This window comes from Marmota monax, unplaced genomic scaffold, assembly GCF_021218885.2.
Source record: "Marmota monax isolate L192 unplaced genomic scaffold, Marmota_monax_Labrador192_F-V1.1 WCK01_AAM20220418_F8-fsc00056, whole genome shotgun sequence".
NCBI lineage: Eukaryota > Metazoa > Chordata > Mammalia > Rodentia > Sciuridae > Marmota > Marmota monax.
Window position 1 is genome coordinate 9,314,442 of NW_026695212.1, and position 22,871 is coordinate 9,337,312.

Genomic DNA, 22,871 nt, shown 5'->3' on the forward strand with positions numbered 1-22,871 from the left:
CTTACCCTAACTATAAATTGAAGACTTCATCTGAAAAGTGTCTTGACTCTACTTTGAAAATATCCTGAAATAGCACAGTACTTCTACACAGTAAATGTTCTCTGAATTGAAATCAATTGGAAGTTCATTATAAAACTGGAAAAAATTAAGACCATTCTACAATAAAAATTATAGGTAGCAGAGCCTCTGTGGAGCTTTACAGCATACATAATTCATAAGCCTCACTACTCAGGCAATTAATCATAATGTTACTAATATTATTGTCATAATCAAAGCTGTATTTATTTACTTTATTGAATGTTTATTACACTTCAGGCACTAAGTGCTTTTAGCATATAATCTCACCATTTTTGTTTTCATTTTTAACAAAGACAAATCAAAAACTTATAGAGCTTATACACCTGGCCAAGATTATATAATCATTGGTGGTAGAGCTGGGCTTCCATATCCAGTCAACCTGCCCCCATCCCTAGTGCTTATGGTTCCTCGGTATACCAAATTGCCATGTTTCAAAAATGGTAGAAAAATAAAAACCACCTAACATACTTTAAGTACTCTCTGCCATGAGTATAAGAATATTTCTATGCACATCGGGCTACATGGCATAAGCCAGTGGTTCTTATACTTGACCATATATCAGAATCATCAGGGAAACCTGTTAAGTTTGTTGGGATCCACCCCTAGAGTTTGTTAGTATAGATTTGGGCTCAAGAATTTGGATTTTTTTAAACAGTTCCCAAGTAATGGCAATGGTGCTAGTCTGGGGACTACACTTTGGGAACTACTGACATGGCAAAGGTTACCATCTTCATAGTCTGAGACACTTGAGATCAAATTGAAGTTATTCTACTGCACAACCTTGGGAATGCCATTTAGCTTCTTCATCTGAAAAAACAGCAATAAAATTATCAATCACTCAGCTTATGAGAGTTTAGTGCAAGAATGCTGTGTAATACCTAACCCTTGCAGGTAATGGTGAAGCAGTGATCTTTAGAATGGCCTTCTGTTTGTTTTAACTACCTCTTTGTAATGGGTGGTGTGCATTTTAAATAGTTAAGTACGGACAATCACATTTATTGAATGCCTTCCATGTTAGTCCTGCATGCTCTAATTTTGGGGAATTATAAGGATGTGAAATATAAAATGAAATGTTATCATAGAGATTCTCAATTAGGAACAGGAGCACATTTCCCCTCCCTTCTACTTTAACAAATACTGCCTATCTTGGCCTATAAGTAAATATCACCTTTTTTCATACTTAACCAGTTGCTATTGATGGCAAATGTCCCTTCATCAGCTATAGCTCATCTTATACTGAAAAAGAGGTCCAGATAAGCTATTTTTCTTTGCATCTGATCTTTGTCCATCAATGTTTGCTTTCTCATGTAATAATATAAAGATGGAGAGACAAGTTTTCTTTCCACTATGGCCTCAATGTATCAAATTCAGAAACCTTGTGTTTTCTTCCTCTAAGACATAGATGCTAACTATGTGTTCTTATCTCCAAGGTTCCCATGGTCCTGTTTCCTTAGGGCTTTATACTGCTCTTTCTTTTCCTATTGTTTTAAGTTGTTCCACACTAAAGGATCAGAGGCTGAACTTCTTGCACCAGCCAGAAATGCAGTTTCAGAGTTTATTGACCAGCATAGGTGTTTTGAGGAGGAGTGAACACAGAAGGAGTTTGCACAGAGTAATGAAAAGCACAGGGATACCTACACCACTAGTAATCTGGGGTAAGGAATTAGGTTTTGATCCTACTTTTATCATTGAACAGATGTGGCTTTGGAAAAAGTCAATTAACTTCTTAGAGTCTCAATCATGTTTCTAAAATGAGATTGCACCCCCAAACCTCCAGTGTTTATTTTAGCTCTAACAGTCCACATTTTCATAAATAACTGTGTGTAAAAATATATGCAATTTCCCTACACTAGGTCTAATTGTGGGGTGTTTTGATTATTTAGTCAAAGGGCGTATATTCATTTGTTCATGCATTTGATAAATTTATATTGAACAAATACTGTGTTAGGCACTCAGACACTTGGAATGCAGCATTCACTCACTGAACTAATGCTGTCCACTGTTACTTGGCAAGTGGTAAAAATGCATGGTTCCTGCCTTTGTGCATGCAAAAATTGATGGTTCCTGCCTTTGTGAATATTCAAAACAGTCACACAAAGCTAAAAATGAAAGTCAGAATAAGTGCGACCAAATAGAGATCTGTGGTATTTTTCTCCCATGGAAATTTGATCAATGCAAGAATATTAGGAAAAACATCTAGTCCTGGGAGCTGATAGTGGAAATGAAAGAAGCAGAGATCATTGAACATTATTGGAGAAGGAAGGATGACAGAAATTAATGATTGTATTTTTGAGTAAGAGAAAGGAAATCATTAAAGGCAATTTGGTAGAATTATTTGTTAGGGCTCAAATTTGGTAGAATTATTGTTAGGCACATATAGCCCCTAAAATAATGTTTAAGTTCCATCATGTATTTAAATAATGTTAAAGATTTAACTTCTAGAATATTGTAATAGACTTTATTTTTGCTTTTTATACTTTGTTCTTTTTAGTTACACATGAGAGTTAAGTCTATTTTGACATATTTATACAAACATATCTTATTCTAATAAGGACATTTTAAAGTAAAATCATTTCAAGTCCTTTAAATGTATCTATTGGAATCTAAACCACACAACTCATTTCTTAAAAATTATTATTAGCCATTTAAAAATATGTTTAAGTTCTTAAGTTCTATGGATTTTGTATCATTCTTCCTTTTCCAAACTTGAGTTCTTATATAGTGTTACTTGTAAATATTTTATTGAGTATTATAAGATATCTCTCTACAAAAAACTCATATAAGAAAATAATTTTTTATCACAAAACTTGTTAAACTGTTTTGTAAATTGAGCTCTATCATTAAGATTTTTAACTTGATAAATTATTTTGCAAACAAAATTAACATTTTTTAAATACAAAAGTAAAAACTGTATCCCTTTTTCAATTAGTTTATATATTTTAGATAAGTATTATTCATTGCTAGAATGTGAAAAGTTTCATCATCAATTTTATTCCTATTTTGTGTTGAAGTGCTGAGAAATAATATACATAAAAATAAGTAGATGGTAATAAAAGGTTTTATTGTAGCAATGTGACATATTTCTTCACAATCTTTCTAAGTTTTGTGCCAGATACCACATAGTAATCAATTACCAAAAATTTTTAATTATCATTTGACAACTTCATTAGGCCTTTCTTCAAATTTTATGAAAGCAATTAATTTAAAAATTCCAAAGCTCATTTCCTAAGCATCAACACCAATGTTTAGAATTTTCTCTTTGCCAGTGTACTACAAGGAACCCTTGGAAAGGTGAAAGTTGAAAGAGAAGGAATGTGTGCTTAAGAAATTTCAAAACTTTGGAATTCGATTACCATAACACTCCTCATAATGTAGGGTAAACCTTGGAAATTCTTCCTTTATCCCCACAGGGACAAACACCTCATTTTGAAGTACCGCACTCCTATGTGATAGAAACTGAAAGAATGAGAAGTAAAAGAGATTACTAGGCAAGGGATATATGTAAGGAAAGAGAATTGAGACATCACAACACTGAATAACTGGATATAGCCCAGATATTAGTTGTAGCTCTTGGAACTTAGATTTTATAGGGTGCTCTAAATTATTCTTCTATTAACCTTCATAAATCTTTATTTTCATTTATTATAATCACTTTTACTAAAAATCCAAGGACCTTTGTGTTTATTTAAATATATAGGAATAACCATAGATACAGATATTTTAAAATGGTATATATTTAAAAATTTTACATCTGGAATTTATTGTTATATGTGTTCCCAGGAACCTTACATAATTCTTAATTATATTTTTACTCATTTCCCTTTTAAATATACAACTACTTACACTCTATTTTGTATTATAATGCAGGAAGTTAGTTTTGAAGTGAGTTTTGTTCTTTTTCTTACATATGGTTAAGTATTTGACTTAGAATACTGTTTTACTAGGTAGCTAATACTGCTTTTTCAAGTTATGTGTCTCTTTACCTCCTACTGAACTCTGGCATAAAATTTTTATTTTCATCAGAATATCAAAATTATTTAATTTTTAATTTTTAAGGATTTAGAAAGGATGCTGTAAAAAAGTGATTATACTCTCAGTGGATTATGTTAAGTGGCTTAAATTGAGCTATATTTTTGTTATATTTTTTCTTGCATCTGAAGTAGTACAGTGTTCCACACCATTCTGTTTGGCTAGTCTTGATTTAATATTTGCCTAGTATGGGACACTTCTAATAGAGAGCTTCACATACTCTTCATTTTACGTGTGTGCATATTCTACTCTAAACACTCTTTATAACAGGCCCATTGAGGTGAAAGGAAAAATATATTTTAAAACCTATGTGGATTATTTGCAATGCAGATTTAAAAAGTACTTTCCATTTTCTCTGGAGCAAAATTGCAACACTTTTATTTCTACTTGAATAATATGCTGGTGGAGGGGGGACAGAAAGAATATCCTTCTTTCCCTCACCTTTCTGCTGAGGAACTTTATAACTTCTAGAATTATAGCTGGTCATCTCCTTGTGAATTATCACCTCCATAATCAAAGAGAGACTTAGAACTTGGCTATGAGTCATCAGATCATGTCATCAGAACCCTTGGCATTTACTGTTATCATCCGCATCATTACCATTATTGACACCTTATTATCAGTTTATCCCTGGGTAGTTGTTAAGGCTAAGAAGCAAAACCTTTAGCATACTGCTTCTGTTATCATGACAGCTGCAGTGTTACTGGGCAGCTTTGCAGGTCTACACTTGAATAATGGGATATCTGGATAATAGTTAACTTGATTTTTAACTTTCAACTATATTTCTAAAATAAAATCTTTTTCATATTTTTCCACAGTTCTAAGTCTACTTATTTTAACTTATATTAATTAAAACTCTTAATAAAGTACTTGATTCAGATATCAAATATATTCTAAGCCTCTGCCATGTCCCAGGTCTGTGCAGAAAGATACTGGGGATCCAATGGTGAACAAAGAACATGGTTCTGGCCTTACAGTCCATCTAATGGAGTTGGCCAGTGCTAATCAAATTCATACAAATAATGTATGATTTTTAACTGTGATGTGAGTCAGATGGAACGGGTACAAGCAAGGGAAAACTTGAGCTGTCAGTCAGGGTGACTTTCCCGCAGAGCTGCAATTGATCTGAGGTATACCTGAAAGGTACAGATTCCTGAAGCTAAGAAGGAAAGTAGGTGTTTAAATACAAGCAATAGTATGTAAAAATGGTCTTTCTGCTCAATATTCTCTCTCAAGATTACATTCGTGGGATTTCAAAAGTTTTAGCTGATTGGGCAGAATCTGTGTGGACACAAGAATATCCTCTAAAAATTTTCTAAGATACTCTTCTTTTAGCTCATCTGTTTGTTTTCATTTTATTTGCTGAGAGGAGCAAAATTCTCAATTAATTGACTATGCACCTTCATCACAGCTTTAGGAGATCCCTAGTCAAAGCATAGAATACATTACCAAGCATGCATTTTGTAAAAACCATGTAGGTAGATTAAAAAATATAGAATGTAGTAGTTGTGCTATTATGAATTCTTTTGTCAAGCTGAAAATCCTTTTCATAGCCAGTAATCACTACTTAACTTATGCTTGAATAAGTATAGGTCTCAATATATTTAAATTATTTAAATAGTAGCTATAACTATATATAGATGAGGACTTTTAAAGTCCTCTTTTCCCTAAGCTTCTCAGAAATCACACCAAAAGTGCCACCTTCCCTTGCTGTTTGGAGAATTTTGTACATGCTAACTTAGTTCAGTTCATCATGGGATAAATATTTGACCTAATGACCTAGTTGATGGACTAACTCATCTCGTTATATTTTTAAATTAGTTCTTAAGCTACAGGGACTTTAATTGCCTAATGAGAGCTAATGTAACCACAGTAAGTGCATATTTCCATTCATTTTCTTATAGTCACATTTAGTTTTTAATCTAAGTGCATTAGTAATTTTATATTCTTGCTTAAAATGCATAAATAATCATATACTTGTTTTCCATTTCCCAATGCTTTGGGCTTTTGCCTTACACTTTACTTTTTTTAAAAAAAATTATATTACTAACCTTGCATAGAGTTAAACAGTCAATAGTAGTTTTTCAAGATATTTTAATTTTTATGAAAGTGCTTTTCAAAGGTGATATCATCTAAGTTTTTTTCTTTACAGTATTATTGGTTCCCCATTTCTGCCAATAATAATTTTCTTATGATGCTATTACTATTTGCCTTATACCAGTTTCAAGCATTATTATTGAACTTTTGTGTCATTTGTCAAAATATGTGCTTATTGATTAGTTATAGAATAGCACTATTTAAAAAGCCTTATTATCACAGAACAAGTGTGAAGCAAATATAGATTTACATGAGGAATTCAGGGGGCATTGCTGATTAAACTCACAATGATAATCATTATTATTTACTAAGCCAAGGCTGAATAGCCATCAAAAATATCTGTAGCTTCCAAAACATTCTTACAGTGAGCAGATTCTACTGACAGATTCAGATATATTGAATATAAAGTTCATTACAATGATTATGAACCCCTATAAAAAAGATTTCTTCCACCTTTTCCCCAAAGTAATGTAAGCATTGCTGTTATCACTAACGAGAGCCTTTCATCAACATCAACATTTCCTTTCTGCTAATTTTTTTCCCTTGTGATCAAGGTGTAGAATTGAATCTATACTTATTATTCAGTCTATCTCAAACCAAATGAAAATAATTCATGTTAATCTTATTTCTAATGATAACATGATAGCATTTATTTAACTTCATGATGATTATGACAAATGATTAAGTATCAAATGTTGTTTTATATGTACCTTAAGATATCTGAAAGGATAGTGTCCTGGTTTGTATATGAGGTGTCCCCCTCAAATTAAATTTGTGTTAATAGTCAGAGGTGAAATCATTAAATTATGAAAGATGCAACCCGATCAATCCTTCTCAGTTTGAGTGAAATAACGAAGTTATGACTTAGGCAGGTGGATGGAGTAGGTGAGGCAATGGGGGGGCATCCCCTAAAGGGCACATCTTCCCTATGGCCCCTTCAACTTCCTTGCCTCTGCTTCCTGAACTGCCAGGAACTGTTCAGTTTTCCTGAACTGGGCTCTTCCCCCATGCTGTGCTGCCTTACCTTGGGCCCAGAGCAATGAGTCAGTTGTTTGCGGATTAAAAACCCTGAAACAGAGTCAAAATGATTTTTTTCTTCCTCTATATTGTACTTATCACGTATTTTGGTCACAGTGACACAAAAGCTGACTAAAACAGAAACTTAGCACTTTGATGGCTTGTAGTTTCCTGGAAATAGGAGAAAAATTAAAAACATATGCTTGTACTGTCATGAGTTGAATAGAGGTCTCTGACAGATACCTCCAAATTCTCTTACTTGTGAATGGGACCTTATTAGGAATAAGGTCTTTGCAGATGTAAGTTGAAGATCTCAGAATGAATCATCAGAGAAAGTCCTTAATCCAACGATGAGTATCTTTATAAGTGATAGAAAAGAAGGCCTGGAGTGATCAGGAGGTAAGTGGTGTGAAGAAATCCTATTGATACCTCCGCAATCAAGGAACCTCAAATTGCTGGAGCTGCCAGACTAGGAGAAAGGCATGTTCTGATTCGCCTTCAGAGTTCCCAGATGGAAGCAACCAGCTTGATTTAAGATTTCTCCCATCAGGATTTTGAGAGGATAAATTTCTATTTTAAGCTACCAAATTGATGGTAAGTTATTATGGCAGCCCCAGGAAACTAACAACACACCTTAGTTGCTGCCTTATATTCAAAACTTGGCTGATGTTCAGTATTTTGAAGAGTTCTATTTATTTATTTATTTTTAGGTGGAATCTCAAGGAGATATTGCAAATTAAACTTTTATCTTTAACTTCTTCCTACTGTTATATCTTAAGATTTTTATAACAGAAAGAAGGCTAAGAAATGCCAAGAAGGCAGTTCCTTATTGTTGCTCATAAAATGCAGATATATAATCATCAACTCTCATCGAATCATCTTTTTAATTATGTGGGAGACACACACACACACACACACACTCACACACAGAAGAGTTGTCCCTGGTATGAAGATAGAACAAGTATAGACATTTCCCTAAAGTTTACAACAAGGAACCCTTATTCATTTCAGGATCCTTTTTAAGGATTAAGTTTCCTCTAGTCCCCTGACTTTTCCTTCTTCTAATCCTTGAAGACTCTTTTATAATTAAAAAATCAAATAGAAAAATTTGGAAGCGATATCTATTTAATTTTCATATATAAATAAATCTTGCTTATTTTATCCTGAAATACAGACTGGGCATTGACTGTTTTTCTCATTGTTTCTGAGATGGACCAGGCAGTAGCCAGTACCTGCCAGTTGCATACATACATTTTACACACTGCAATCATTTTGTAAAATAATCAACTAGTGTGTTTTCCACAGTTTGGTCATCTCCCAATTTGAAATGTGCCTTTTTGCCTAATACGTAATTTTTTTCAACTATTCATGCCATTCCCCCTTTTCTCCAGAGTGCAGGTTATTTTGTTTTCAGTAATATGTATCACTTCACATAAAGGAACCAGATTTTCCCAGCTATTTATGAAATTTAATCATATCAATCCTTATTCCTCAAAGGCAGGTATATGAGATTTATCATGCATTTTACTGCTTTTTCACATGAAAAGATAACAGGAAGGTCAAAGCATATTTCAGTGAGGCCATAGAATACCTCAGATTGGATATGCATAAAAATTTTCTCTATTTTAAAAGTACAGCATTCTTTTATGTACTGAATCTATCAATTAAAGCTACAAAAAACTAAGAATTACATTTTTGGAAATGCACACACATACACACACAAATAATAAAATTTGCTTTGGCCAAAAGAAAATCTATTTTTGGCCAGAGACTTTTCAAGGAAGAAGAATACATGACTCATACCATTCTCACAACAGTTTAGTGGTTATGCCAAAAAAAAAAAAGAGATTAAATTGTGATAGTCAATTCTTTGTAGGCTGGAGAATCAGCCTTGTTAACCTAAATGACCTTGACAATGCATTAGTTATGAAGGTGAGCTTTATTTGCACCCATCCTTCACATTTATGGAAGTGGTACTTTGATGGATACAATAAATCTGTGTAATTTTTCACCCTTTGTATGAGGAATACAAAAGATGATGACTATTGCTATAAATTACACCCAGGCAACAAATGTTATTTGTTGAGGTGGAGCCCTATATAATCCAGTAGAATTTTCATAGACACTTAGGCCTGGGTCACTGTGTAAATAACAGTGCTATGAATCTATTATTGCATTGCGACTGATGTGTCATTTCCATCATTTATTTTTCATCTTAGCAGTTAAACTAAAGTACCGATTCCTAATTATTGTGATCTAGACAACATCATTACTTTTAGTGATATATGTAGACTTCATATTATAGCAGCTATTTAGATTTACAGTGCCCTGACCAGAGCTGAGTGAAGAAGCAGCTTACATACTAAGTACAGAGTTCAAAAACCACAGATGACAGGTAGGTGATTGTCAGGAAACAGGTCATCTAATTTTTAACACGGGCATCTATAACTAGGGTAATTTACCAACCATTTCACAGCTTCTACCATAACTGTGTACCTCTTAAGTTTGAAATCACGTTGTGCTCTTACAGCTATTTATATTGGCAGCCTGCTGCTCATTGTTAAGGAGTCATCATGTATATCTTAATTTTTCTGCTTTTTTAAAAAAAAGTATGTTTGAGCTCTTATGGGTAGAATGGATTTTAGTCATATGGCAAGAAAGTCATAGGGGCTCTAAGATGTGAAATGTTAAAGATCATTATTCTAGGTTTTTCAGTAGGATAAGTTTAATCCAGACTAAAGGCAAATGTTAGATAAGTCATACATCCTCCTTCAATTATTTACTTTTTCTCCCTTTACCTTTTTGTAGTTCTTTATTGTTCTTGTCCTTGTCATTCACTCTGTGTGTTTTCTCCTCTGTACATTTCTTATTCTTTTTGCCTTTCTACTTTTTTCTTTGTGTCTCCTTTTTACCCTCTTCTTTTTAATGTGTCTGGATCAGTTCGTTTCTATTTATGTGCTTTAGCCATTATATTTCATAAAGTGGTCTTACATTCCAGATACTTAGCCCTCATTGTCCCTCTCCCTGACCACATAGTTGTATGGCTACTAGAATAATAGACTTGAACATTTTAGAAATAATGGCATGTGTATTATTTCAATTTAACACAAATGTCCCTTTCAAAGTAAATTCACTTTAATTTTAAAAGCCATGTAAAAGGAGTAAAGTCACCATCTTTTGATATATTCAGGATGTTAGGAACTAAAACCACACCACACCAGCAATTCTTTTTCTTCTCATAGAAAAAGAGGAGCCTATGCCACTTTGAAACATGCAAAATTAAAATTTCAAGAAGGATTGGACATTTTTCAGAACACATTCAGATACTTTTAAATGTATTTGTTCTATTCACCACCAGATTTCTCCAGCATAGTTCTTTGAGGTGCAAAGGGTCATCCAGACTGTTTTGCCTTTTTGTTTGTTCTGATGTTTTGTAGTCCTTATTATTATATATATATACCTAAAGTTCACAGGGAATGAACAAGGGCTGGGAACAAGTGAGGGAATTCTACAGAAACAGAGCTGTCCCAGCTGTGGCATTAAAAGTACCTCAACCACATTGAGGACTAGTGACCTTACCAACAGTCCCTGGCTGGACATTCCAGATGAGATTGTGTTCCCTCTTTGCGGGGAGCATGGTAGAAGAACCTAGAAGCAATTTTTCTTGTGGCCGCCAAAGTTGTTCTATGAATTCCATGGCATCATATTTGATTGACAACTACACTAGGAAAGATGATTACAAAATTTCTAAGGAATGATCATCCCTATTTTCTAGATGAACAAATTGACACTTCAGTGCAGAGTCACACATTCTTTCTAAACAGCCTCAGTTTTATTCAAGACTGCTTACTGAGCAGCAGACAGAGCTGAAGAATGGAAGCAGAGAGGGATGGGGGTAGAGGACACTTATGAACAGGGTCAACTTTTGCAAATTTAGGTTATTTTTCAGTTTGATACTTTAAAGTCAAAGAGTCTGCCCTGGGAGAGGGAAGAATGCAAGTATTTTTAAGGAAGAACAAGATTAGGGGTATTGGCAATGAAAACTCAACCAAAGCTTTTAATTTTCAATTAGAGTACCCAAATGATCTTTCAAATGTATGAATGAATTGTAAATTAATTAAAATTAATTAAATGTTAGGCCCCATTCTACATCAATGGCATGTGTACTGAAAGAAAGGGGTACTCTTAAAGCAGCTCATGGTTTCAGCTGTATTTTTCATTGTCTTTGAAAATAATTAAATCCACATTTCAATGTTAATACAATCACTAATGAAAAGAATCTTGTACTAACAGAGCAGGAAGGGACTTCAGAACTCAAGTACTTTAGCCCTGTCCAATTAAGTTGAAAAATACAGCTCAGAGCAGTGACCTTGACTTGCCTGAACCTAGAGGCGGGTACTGGCCAAATTAGTTCTGCTGAGAACCTGCTTAGAAATAGACTCATATTTTGATTAAGTATCAAGATTTATATTTTAAAATAATGTTTTTATTCCTTTGGCAAGTATAATTTTTCTCTGAAAGATATTTTAAATTTATCAAAATCATTTTTATATTTTATTCAATCACACTTGTATATTGGATGTATTTTATTCTAATAGTAGCAGAATCTTATCTTTACAAATGTAATTATAGGTTGGCTGATTTCCACAGTATTAGGAAAAGTTGTTCATTTATTAAACTTGAAATACATGAGTTAATAAAATGACTAGTTGCCTATAACGCCCAGTTCTTGAGGAAAATGTTTTTAATGTTGTCTTATTTATTTTTTTCAGTCTTTTTCTCCTCTGCACATACACAGTATGTTATTTTTTAAAGTTAACATGCTGGTATTATACATGTTACAAATTTACACATTTATTACAGTCTATCTATAATAATGTACTTCAATGTATTATTAGACATTAAACTATATTAGTCTTAGTTGCTATTTGTATCATAACTGCGTTCAGTCTCTTATTGTTGCTATCTTAGATGAATCCAGATTTTTTATTTTTTTACTTTAAAAAATAATCTAGCAAAAAAAGTAATATAACAATAAAAATTCTCATAGAAAAATCTTTGGAAATTCTTATTTATTTGTCTTAATTTAATCAGTCCGTTGCATTATTTTCATTTATTAACTCAAGTGTCAATGTACTATAATTTAGTCTTGTTTCCCCAATGTTATGGATTGTATCCTTGTGTTCCTCCAAAATTCATATGTTGACATCCTAATTGCCAAGGACATAGTATTAGGAAGTGTGGTCTTTGGGTATTGGTTAGGTCATGAGGGTGGGGCCCTCACAAATGGGATTAATACCCTTATTTTTAAAAATGACCTCAGAGAGCTCCCAGTCCTCTTTCTGCCTGTGAAGTTATAGTGAGAAGTCAGTGTTCTATATACCTGAAGAGAACCCTCACCAAAACCTGACCTTACTGGTACCCTGGTTTCAGAACTGTGAGCAATAAATTTTTGTTGTTCATAAACCACTGAATCTGTGACATTCGTTATAGCAGTAACTAACTAAGACAAACTTCATTATTTTTTAACTCAGTAGGAAAAAAAAAATTCTTAAAAGAAAAATTTTCTATGTCTTTATTTTTTCTATCTACTTAATTTTTTTTAGCACCTACCTCCAAAACATTTAGTTTTCAGGCACTTGCTTTTAGCAAGAGTTTTTTAAAAGTTAAACATACCACTGAAATATGAAAATAAATGATTTCAAAATGATATACTCAACTACTATGCTTTCAAAACTTTTATCATACAAATGAACTCTGTCATAATCCTATTTAAAATGAGAATGGAATAAAAACCATAGTACAAGTTAGACTAATTAGGTAATAATTTTCGCAGTGTTACTACCATAAGAAAGATAAAGGCATTTCATTTTGGCTAAGCATTACCCCATTCATCTTATATGAAGGTAGTTAGGAGAGACCAAGTTACTGTTTATGTATGTATACCTTACCTGGAGAAAAACAAGCAGCTTTCCTTCACAGATGATGAAATTCCATTATAAGATTTACTTCTGAGGCAGCAGTTAAAAAAAGAAATGACCATGGGGATATTCACATCTTCGTAAACAATTTTCATGTTCACTAGGAGGGGCTCTCTCTCCCTGTAATCCTGATATCGAGTGTCTCACAGGACTCATTTGTACCATTCATAACTATGGGTTCTGTGGGTTTCTTAGCTCATGCTTTACAAAAAGTTCCTAATGACTTTGGTTTATACGAAGAGATCTTAAACTGTCCCCAGAGCAATCATTTTGCTAAAATGTTATTAGAACATCTTTATAAATTTAGCAACAAAAGGGAGTTTCATTAACAATGGAAGTCATTGGGAATTGAGGGCCCTTGACATATTCAGTGCTTACCAATCTTGTTTTATTTTCAGTGATGAGTAACAATGATCTTGTGAACTGTACATTGATTCTTTATCTAGTGGATGAGTAAGGAAGATGAGGAATTGATGGGGTGGGAAGAGATGGTAGAAAATCATGGCAGCAGTCTGGGGCTAATCAGCTCTGTCTTTGCTCTCCAAGGAGCCATATAGAACTCATGCAGTTGTTCTTCCTAGCATCTGCTAATAGAACCATTTCTTTCCTGAGATTTGGCAGATTTGTACTGGTCACTGAGGATTGTTTTCATTGTGTCATCAAAAGACTTCACATCATATATGTAAACATTTGTGTTTCATTTTCATAGTAATCTAATTTGATACATCTGCTATGTGCTAAGAGATCACTGCTGACAAGACTGAAACGTGACCTGATGTTTCTTGCAGAGCACATGAAGATTCTGTAGTCTTTGTCTTAGTTTGAAGACGCAGATACAGATGTAGAATCTTTCCCTGTCAGGGCAACTTTGCCTTCAAAGGCCTTCCCAGGACAACTGTGTTAAATTTCTTTAGACTTTTGGTCATTTTATCCAACACTTTACTGCTGGATATCCTTTCAAAATTTGTTCTCAATGCCCTGTGTATGACAAGCTTGCCACACAGTAGCTACTTAGATATGCCAACCTATGTTCTTTTCTATAACTCAGAGGTAGTGTTTAGCAAGTATCATCTTGCCTAAGTACTATGAACTTAATGAATACTGTTGTTGGAGATCCAGTCTTGCCAACATCAAATATTTCTCAAAGATGATTGGTTAAACCGTGTGAGTGTGTGTGTGTGTGTGTGTGTTTGTAAAATAGATAAAAACAAGTTAGAGGTGACATCTGTGGGGCCTCCTTAATTCTCAAAGGATTATATGTTGAATACATTGGTATTACTTTGAAGTTCATTGGTTAGCCCTGGGGCTTGGCGTGGTACTCTCTTAAAGAATATAGTAATTTTGGATTTATGGCAACAAGGTGTTGGAATAGGAAGCTCTTCATCCTCTCTCCTCTGACATACATACCTGTTTCTCAACAATTCATGGACATATTTACTTTGGAAGCCATCTGGAAACTAATTGAAAGACTCCTGCACTGTTGATGACTGTAAAGCCAGATTCATCAAAATCAAAAGGGTGATTCAGGATATAATTCATCAGAATCTCTACCCAGGGAATAGCATCATATGATCAGGAAGAAACCCCATAGGTCCCAGCTTCTTCGTTGGTTCATGGTTCATGAATCTTGTACCCCAACTTTTCCCAGGGCTCTCCCCAAAAGACTGGTTTCTATCTTGCCTCTCATGTAGTTCTAAAGGTCTGGCACAGTTTACCCATCTGAGGAAGAAGGAAGATGACAGCTTGAACTCTTGTCACCATAGATTTTCCCCTTGCTCCCCAGAGTGAGCAGATGAAAAGAAAGTCCCCATTCTTGGTTACCTCCTAGGAAGGTAAAGATTTCATCCATGCATCTAATTCCCTGACTTCTCCAAGGCTTCCAAAAGAACTAGAATCTGCTTTACCAGCCTTGGAACTCTTAACTTCTCTGACACAGTCAAGCCACCTGAGGAAGGACAGACAGCAATTTGGATTAGAAGATGCCATAGATCTTCCCTATTTCTCAGCACAGAGCAGGTGTGTGTGGAGGGGTGAGGGGGATTTCATCTCTTGGCTTCTTCCTGGGGAGTGAAAGAGTTGACCTGTACAATTAGTTCCCCAATTTGTCTGAGGCTGTTCAATGGACTAACAACTATTTACTAGTGCAGGAGTTCTGATAGATCTGATGCCACCTAGGGGACGATAAAGACAGTGGGTTGGACTGTAGGTGCCTCAGTTCCTGCTCCAGCTCAGCCAGAGTAAGAGCTCAAAAACTTTATGCTTCTTTCTGGGAAGGAAAGGGGCTAGTAAATGTCCCCAGAATCTCTGGCCAGGTTGATAGGTGGTCTTTTCCTATATGAAACTAGCCTGTGAACTGGGAGCAGGGCCTAATGTTCAGATATCAACACAAAGAGTCAAGGAAAAATGAGGAATCAGGCAAAGTTGTTCCCCAAACAGGAATAAGGTAAATGTCCAGAAACTGAAGATTTAGATATGACTAATAATATTTAAATTAATAAGAAGTAATACTGAGACTTATATGATTTATCTGGTAGAGAATTCAAAGTAACTATCATAAAGAAACTTACTAAAGTTAAGAGAAAAATGCAAGAAACAAAGTTAAAATTTCAACAAAGAAATAAAATACATTTTTTTAGTTCCACATAAACATCTTTTTTTTTTTTAGTGTAAGCATTCATGTGTATAGGGTAATAATCTCCATCTTATTTCACCTTACTTCTCATCCCTACACCCCCTTGCCTCCCCTCACTCCCCTCTGCACAATCCAAAATTCCTTCATCCTCCTCCTCCACTATGGATTAGCATCTGCTTCTCAGAGAAAACATTCAGCCTTTGTTTTTTTGTTTTAAATGGACGACACAGATCATAGAACTGTAAAACACAAGAATCTAACTAAAAGATTCACTAGAGGTGTTCAATAAGAGAACATATCACGCAGAAGGATTATCAAACTCAATTCATTGGAAATAATTCCATCAGAGGAGAAAAAATACTTTTTAAACGTGAAGAAGTGAAAGAAGCTTAAGAAATGTATAGCATACCATCAAGCAGACCAATATGCACATTATGAAAGTCCAAGAAGCAGAAGATAGAAAGAACTAGAAATCTCAAGATAGAACAGCTGAAAACTTCTTATGACTGTGGAAGGAAATGGACCTCCAGATCTAAGAAAACCAAGGACATTGAATAAGTTGATTACAAAGGAATCCACACCAAGATATATTTATAATTATTGTCATTAGTCATCTTTATGCTGGAAATGATAGAAAAAACATTCATGTACTGAACATTCTTACTTGTTGTATCATTTTTATATACAAAATATTCTCTCTCAAAACAGCCCCTTCTATTGCAAAGAGAAGTTGATAACAGATGTTATACAGATATATAAAAAATAATAATAATTCAGATATAGAATAAAATAAGACATGTGACCTAGAACACAGTATTGCCTAAAAATGTTATTTTCTACTTCTGTAGCTGCTTTAGTCAGTTTTCAGGACTTTGGACAGAGTGAACCACTTACATATTTGTGTATGTGTCTTTTAACAGCTCAGTATCAGCCAGTAACAGCTACTGGATAATAAGTGTTTGGACCTTTGCTAATGACTATATTATGTGTGTAGCACTTAAGAGCTTTCTGAGGAACATAGTTTTTGTTTTTATCTCCTCCTCCTCCTCATTTTCTTCTTCTTCCTTTTCTTTCTACTCTTCCTTTTTCTCTTCTTTTCCTTCTCCTCCTCCCTTCTCTCCCTCTCCACTCTCCCTCCTCCCCTTCCTCTTCCTCTTCTCCCTCCTCCTCCTCCTTCCAATGTTTTTGCATGCCTTTTTACTTAAAACATGGCTAACTAGTTCTATGGGTGACCACAAAACTAACTCTAGAATTCAATTCCTATTCTCTCAAGCATACTAATAGCTTAATAAAGTTCTCTTCAAAGGTAAACTGTTATTAGCATTCCCAGAACAAAGAAAATATTCACTGGCTGATGATTTTGTGATTTCAGTGCATATTTTATTATTTTTTATACAAGTATATATGTGAATATCTTGGCCAAAGTCATGCAGTAACGCAATCCTGTGTTCTGTGCCTTATAATATTTGATGGATAGTTATGAATTTAGAAAATGATTGGGTCTCTTAACTTCCTTCTTGAAGTTTTGAAGACAGAGGCATCTCTGTGATCTTAAGATGCATCTACTAGGAATGAGTACTTTCTTCACAATTTTGTGACAAACTTTTCTTAGTGAATTCAGGCATGCTCTGTGGCAACCTGTCCATAAACAGAGGGAAGAATAACTTGTCATCAGCCATTGGAAAGTCTTTTGTCGGTACTTTCTACAGGGGGTCCAAGCAGAGATGAAAGCCAAGAGAAATATGTGAAGTTCTTTGATGGTTTATATATGTCTGTTTTCCTTTTGTTTCTTTAGAAAAACAAATTAAATGAATCAACAAAATGCTTGCCCTCTAATACCACAAAGAAGGGTTTCAGTTAGCAAACTTTTCTCTAAATACTTTAATTATTTATGAGAAAAGACAGATAGTATAGGTATAGCCTTCTCTAGGAAGCATGCATTTTATATGATACTCTTTACAACTCTATAGGTCTCCAGGATATCCTGATTGCAGCCCTACTTAGCTGCTAACAATGAGATGAGTTCATCTCACTGGTAGCCCTTCAGTCTCCTCCTGTTTTCTAAGTACTGCTATACTCAAGCAGTGTTTGAACTATCAGTGTGCCTTTATGGTATCCAGAGAAGACAGTCTATAATTATTGGCCATATTTAAATTACAAATGAGAAATATTAATAATGAATTAATGAATATTGAGAAAAGCAGAATTACATTTTTAAACTTTTAAGCATCAGAGTATTCCTTCAAAGAAATATTTTTAAAAGTCAGTACTCGTGGGGCATATTACAGACACAGGAATAATACTTAATAAAAAGAATCGTAGTGTCAAAAATTGACATGATAATTTAAGATTTATGAATAGCCAAGCTTAATTATATCCACTGTTTCACATTCTCATATTTCATTTTGAATTAAGGTCAAGATGTAATATGTTTTTAATAGTCATTTTTCTGAACTCTGAGAAAAATTACTTTTTTCTTTCTCATAACTTGCTACGTATGTTTTATTATGTTTATTATCTATATTTACAGTTTTCTAGGTTACAAAATCTGTGGAATTGTTTGGAAAAATTACTTGTAAAGAAAGTATCTAAAAAATTAAAGGGAAGTAGTTTTGTTTCATTCAAATTAACTAGTCTTCAATGAGCGCTATTTTGTCCTTGGATCTATCAATTATGAGAGCAAAGAGTTTACTAATGTTATTGAAAATATAATGCAACTGTTTTTTATTCTTTTTTCAAGGCTTTGTTATTATTTTTGTTTAAATATATAATTTTAAGAGTGTTAACAAAAATTATACTCAAAGCTTCCTTTGAATAAAAGCCATTATTTTATTCATCAATATATTCATACTAATATATTTGAATATTATTACCATAATACTATTCTCTTCAAGGTAAAATATAACTAAAAAATAATCTCTGTAAAAACTATGGCAAAGCATTTTCTGTCTTTATTTTCAATGCTACAAAGCTTTGAATTAACAGAAAACCACCATGGGTTGCTTCTTTAGAATACCATTAAATGTTAGAGACATCGTCTACTGTACAGGAGTGTCACTACTGGATGAAGATGTTTGGGAATTCATATGGATGAAATTCCACTCCACTACAGCAGTTTCTGAAAAGAAGATATTGTTGGAGGCCTTAACTTGTAGTGATGACAGGAATTTATTAAACAGGTTGGTCAATCGATTTTCTAACTATTTTTATAATGAGAGCATTCTCTGTTAATCAGGCTCCCCTGAAGTTGTTTTATGTCCTTGAATAGCTGTTACTCTAAAATTTATCTTCCTAAAGATCAGAAAAAAAATATCTTGTTAACCTTATTGAAGTTATATGTTAACCTTATTGAAGTTACTGGCTTAAGAAATATCTTGGTTAATGATTAATTATGTCATTATAATTTATAAATGTGTGTAAGAAAATATTTCATTATCAAAGGAAATGTTTACTAAAATAATTTTAAAAGGGAGTTCTGTGTCATCAAATCAGAATTGTGATTTCCCTATCCAATGTATATTTTTAGAGTTTAATTAATGTAATAAAACACTTTGAATTTGGCCTTCCTCCTTATATAAACTGAAATTTGTTCCATTATTAAATTCATGTGAAAAAAGTTTGCACTGGACTATTCTTTTGAAGAATATGACAAACTAGACTTTAGTTCAATTTAACTTTAGTACAATTATAAAAATGTAAAGTTTATTGAACTAAAACTTTCTCTATAATTCTATCATTATAGGCTTCTAAATCTGTCTCTGAATTCTGAGGTGGTGCTGGATCAAGATGCAATTGATGTCATAATCCACGTAGCTCGAAATCCCCATGGCCGAGACCTTGCTTGGAAGTTTTTTAGAGATAAATGGAAGATATTAAATACCAGGTAGAAAGAAGAATTTGATCATTCATACCTGAAAGTGTAAATTAAAGCTGACATATGAGAAATAAAAGCCCAAGTTTTGTGATAGAGTTTAGATCCAAATAATAGGATTACATTTTAACATAGTCAACCAAGATGGATATTGTCACTTCTGTAGAACTCATTCTGTTTAAACAATTCTCTAACCTTATTAATTTGTTAAAGGTTAATAGCCTTAATTAATGATATGTGGACACGTGGAGAGTGTAAAATGTTTAGCAGAGCACTTTCCTGGAATATCCATCAAACTGTCCAAAATTGAAGAAATCATAAAACTCCTATATCCTGAATATATTATAGGAAAATGATTTATAAATAAGATATAAGTGGTATTATAACAAGAAACTCAAATTGTTTTGTAGAATTGTTTTAAATTTCTTTTAAATAAAATATTATCAAGCACCTAAATAAAACCATGAAGTAGAGAAGAAACATTAATCATTTCAATCATCATGTGGTCCCACTTGCAGTAGAATTCATTCCCAGGATATCTTGTTTCATGGTGAGAGTTTTTCATCCTCAATATTAGAAAAGTTTTCATTATGTATTTAAATCTATTATAATCTATGCTAATTTATTACTCTGGTAATCTCTATGGTATCTTAAAATTAAATTTATTATAGAGGATGTAAATGCTGCATGTTCTTCTAAAACATAACTCTTTCCAAGTAGTAAGCAGACTTACTGTTCTCTCAGAAACTCATATAAAAACTATTTAAGCACACCTTTATCAGCTGTCCTGTTATAATGAGTTAAATTTGAATGGGTATGTCATATTAAAGCACATTTCTCTCTACAGATATATCATTGAGAGAAAGCATTGATATTCCTATATGGCACATTGACTTTTTCTATATGTTCAGTTCAGAACTTTGAATGATTAGAATATTAGATTATGTTTTGTTGTCACGCATATAATAGAGTGTATAGTCATCCAGCTAAGGTAAAATTAATATATATATAACAGTTCCTATCCAAGAATGCCCATGATACAGAGAGTATCTGATTTTATAGTTCAGAGTCAGTGGAATGCACCTGTCTATGATATCTATCCAAAAGGTAAAATTATTGAGGTTTGAAGTTTGAGTGTTTACAAATACAGTAGTACTTTTCATGGCAAATAGGAGTGGCTTTATCTACTCCTACTCCTCTGTTGGTCCTTGAATGTTGGAGTTTGTGGGAGTCCTGACCAATATATTCTTCACCTTCTACAAATTCTTCCTGATTTAAGTTGTCATACATTCTCACTATCACTCCCAAATCTTCATCTTATATGTACTCTAGATATTTCCATATGATAGACAATCTCTCCTCAAGATCACTACTGGGGTATGTCTGCAAAAACCAATGCCATCATTTTCCCTTGGTCTTCCTTTTCTCATTAAACCTTATAGCCAATCAGCAATTGCTGAAGCCACATATCTGGAAGTCTATATAGGCTTCCCCCTTTTCCTATCCATATTTATCAATTAGGTTTTAGGTTTTGTAAATTTCAGAATTTCTAAATATTTCTTCCTTTGCTTTCCTGCTACCATTTCCCTAATGCAGTTTCTTCTTTACTACGGTACTCTTAAAATAGCCTCTTTATTCCTCTCTAATTATATTCACCAATACACACACACACACACACACACACACGCCTCTTCCCTTTGTCACAAGAATCTTTCTGAAAAGCAAGTGTGATATTTCCCTAATGTAAAACTTTCCATGGTTCTGTGCCAGACTTACAATCTAAGCTCCTTGATATGTCTTCTGTGTACCTCCTGGCCTCTTGTTCTTCCATTCCCAGCCTCACAGTTCATACCCTCTTAATACCAAATTGCTTGTTGTCTGCACACACCATGTCATCTCACACCTCCTGCTTTTGTTACTGTTGGTTCACTAAAATTACTTTCTCAAAATTGCACCATTCTCAGTCTAGATGCATCATCTGCCAGAAGCTCACAGATCCCACAGCTAAAGAGATGTTCTCTGAACACTGTGTATAATAATATCAACTCTATATTTAGTTATATTAAGAGGAAATTATCTGTTTACATGTCTAACTCTTCAACTAGATGGAAAAATACCTTTGAGGTTTTGTGATCATGCTTTATTCACCTACATGTGAATGTATAATTGGCATTCCCTTAGAAAAAAAATTACTTTTGTTCCTGGGCAATAATCTACTTCTGTAACCACAAATTTATTACTAGTGGTCACTCATGTTGTTTGAATGATTATTTGTTTGCTTTTGCTTAGCTAACTTTTTTTCCATGGAGGAATTCTATGTTAGAATTATAATATGTCATGGTTTCTTCCAGGTCAGCCCCTCATTTTATAGATGAGAAAAATTAAATTCCACAGAAACTAAATTACTTAAGGTCCCATAGGCTAGGGCAACATTAGAAAACCTCATGTGATGACATCTAGACATTTGTTTCCAATTGTCCAGAGTTTTCTTTGTAGTATACTTATCTTGTTTCTACGAACATGATTACCTGTGTTAGGTATCATCAGCATAGTAAAGACAAGTCAGTAAAATTAGAACTCCTTCTCTTCACTGGCACAAAATGTTCATTGACTCAGGTCAAAAGTTAAATAATTGTGTTTGTGACACAAGAATTATGCAATCCAAATGAACAACTAGATATTTTATTTTAATATCCTCATGAAAATAATGCTAATATTTTGGGAACATTTTTGAGAAATATGACTTCATTTTTAAGAACTCAGTAGGATAATACCAATTTCTTTTATGATTAATTAAACCCAAATATCTGTGTGACATACTGATTATGACTAGTTGGCCCTGCAGTCTTCCTTCCTTTGGTGGCATGCTTTTCTCTTACAGTGACCTAAGTTGCTTTAGAGTCAAAAAGTTCTAAAATTTCTGCTCAATCCTTGGCTTGGAAATATAACAGTATTTCCTAAATCCAATTTTAGAGGACTCACATTTTTAAAATTTGCTTCAACTTACATTTCTCCAAAACACTGTGAGCCAAATCAGATGGGATCAAATAGTATCCCATAGCCATAGCTCTTTTCATCTATCTTGCCCCCTAAAGAAATTATCTTGAATGCTCCAAGATCTAGCAATCTCTGACAACCCTAGTCAAATAGACTGGAACCCTTGAGA

General features: G+C 33.6%; 1 protein-coding gene across 1 annotated transcript in view; it reads left to right on the plus strand.

The window, feature by feature from the left end:
* The window catches only part of Trhde (thyrotropin releasing hormone degrading enzyme), a 384,413-nt gene that overhangs the window by 348,435 nt on the left and 13,107 nt on the right, over nucleotides 1–22,871 (plus strand). Inside the window, exons 16-17 of the mRNA XM_046430713.2 lie at nucleotides 18,846–19,013; nucleotides 19,577–19,717. Coding sequence (XP_046286669.1) covers nucleotides 18,846–19,013; nucleotides 19,577–19,717 — 309 coding nt within the window. The remainder of the gene's footprint in view (nucleotides 1–18,845; nucleotides 19,014–19,576; nucleotides 19,718–22,871) is intronic.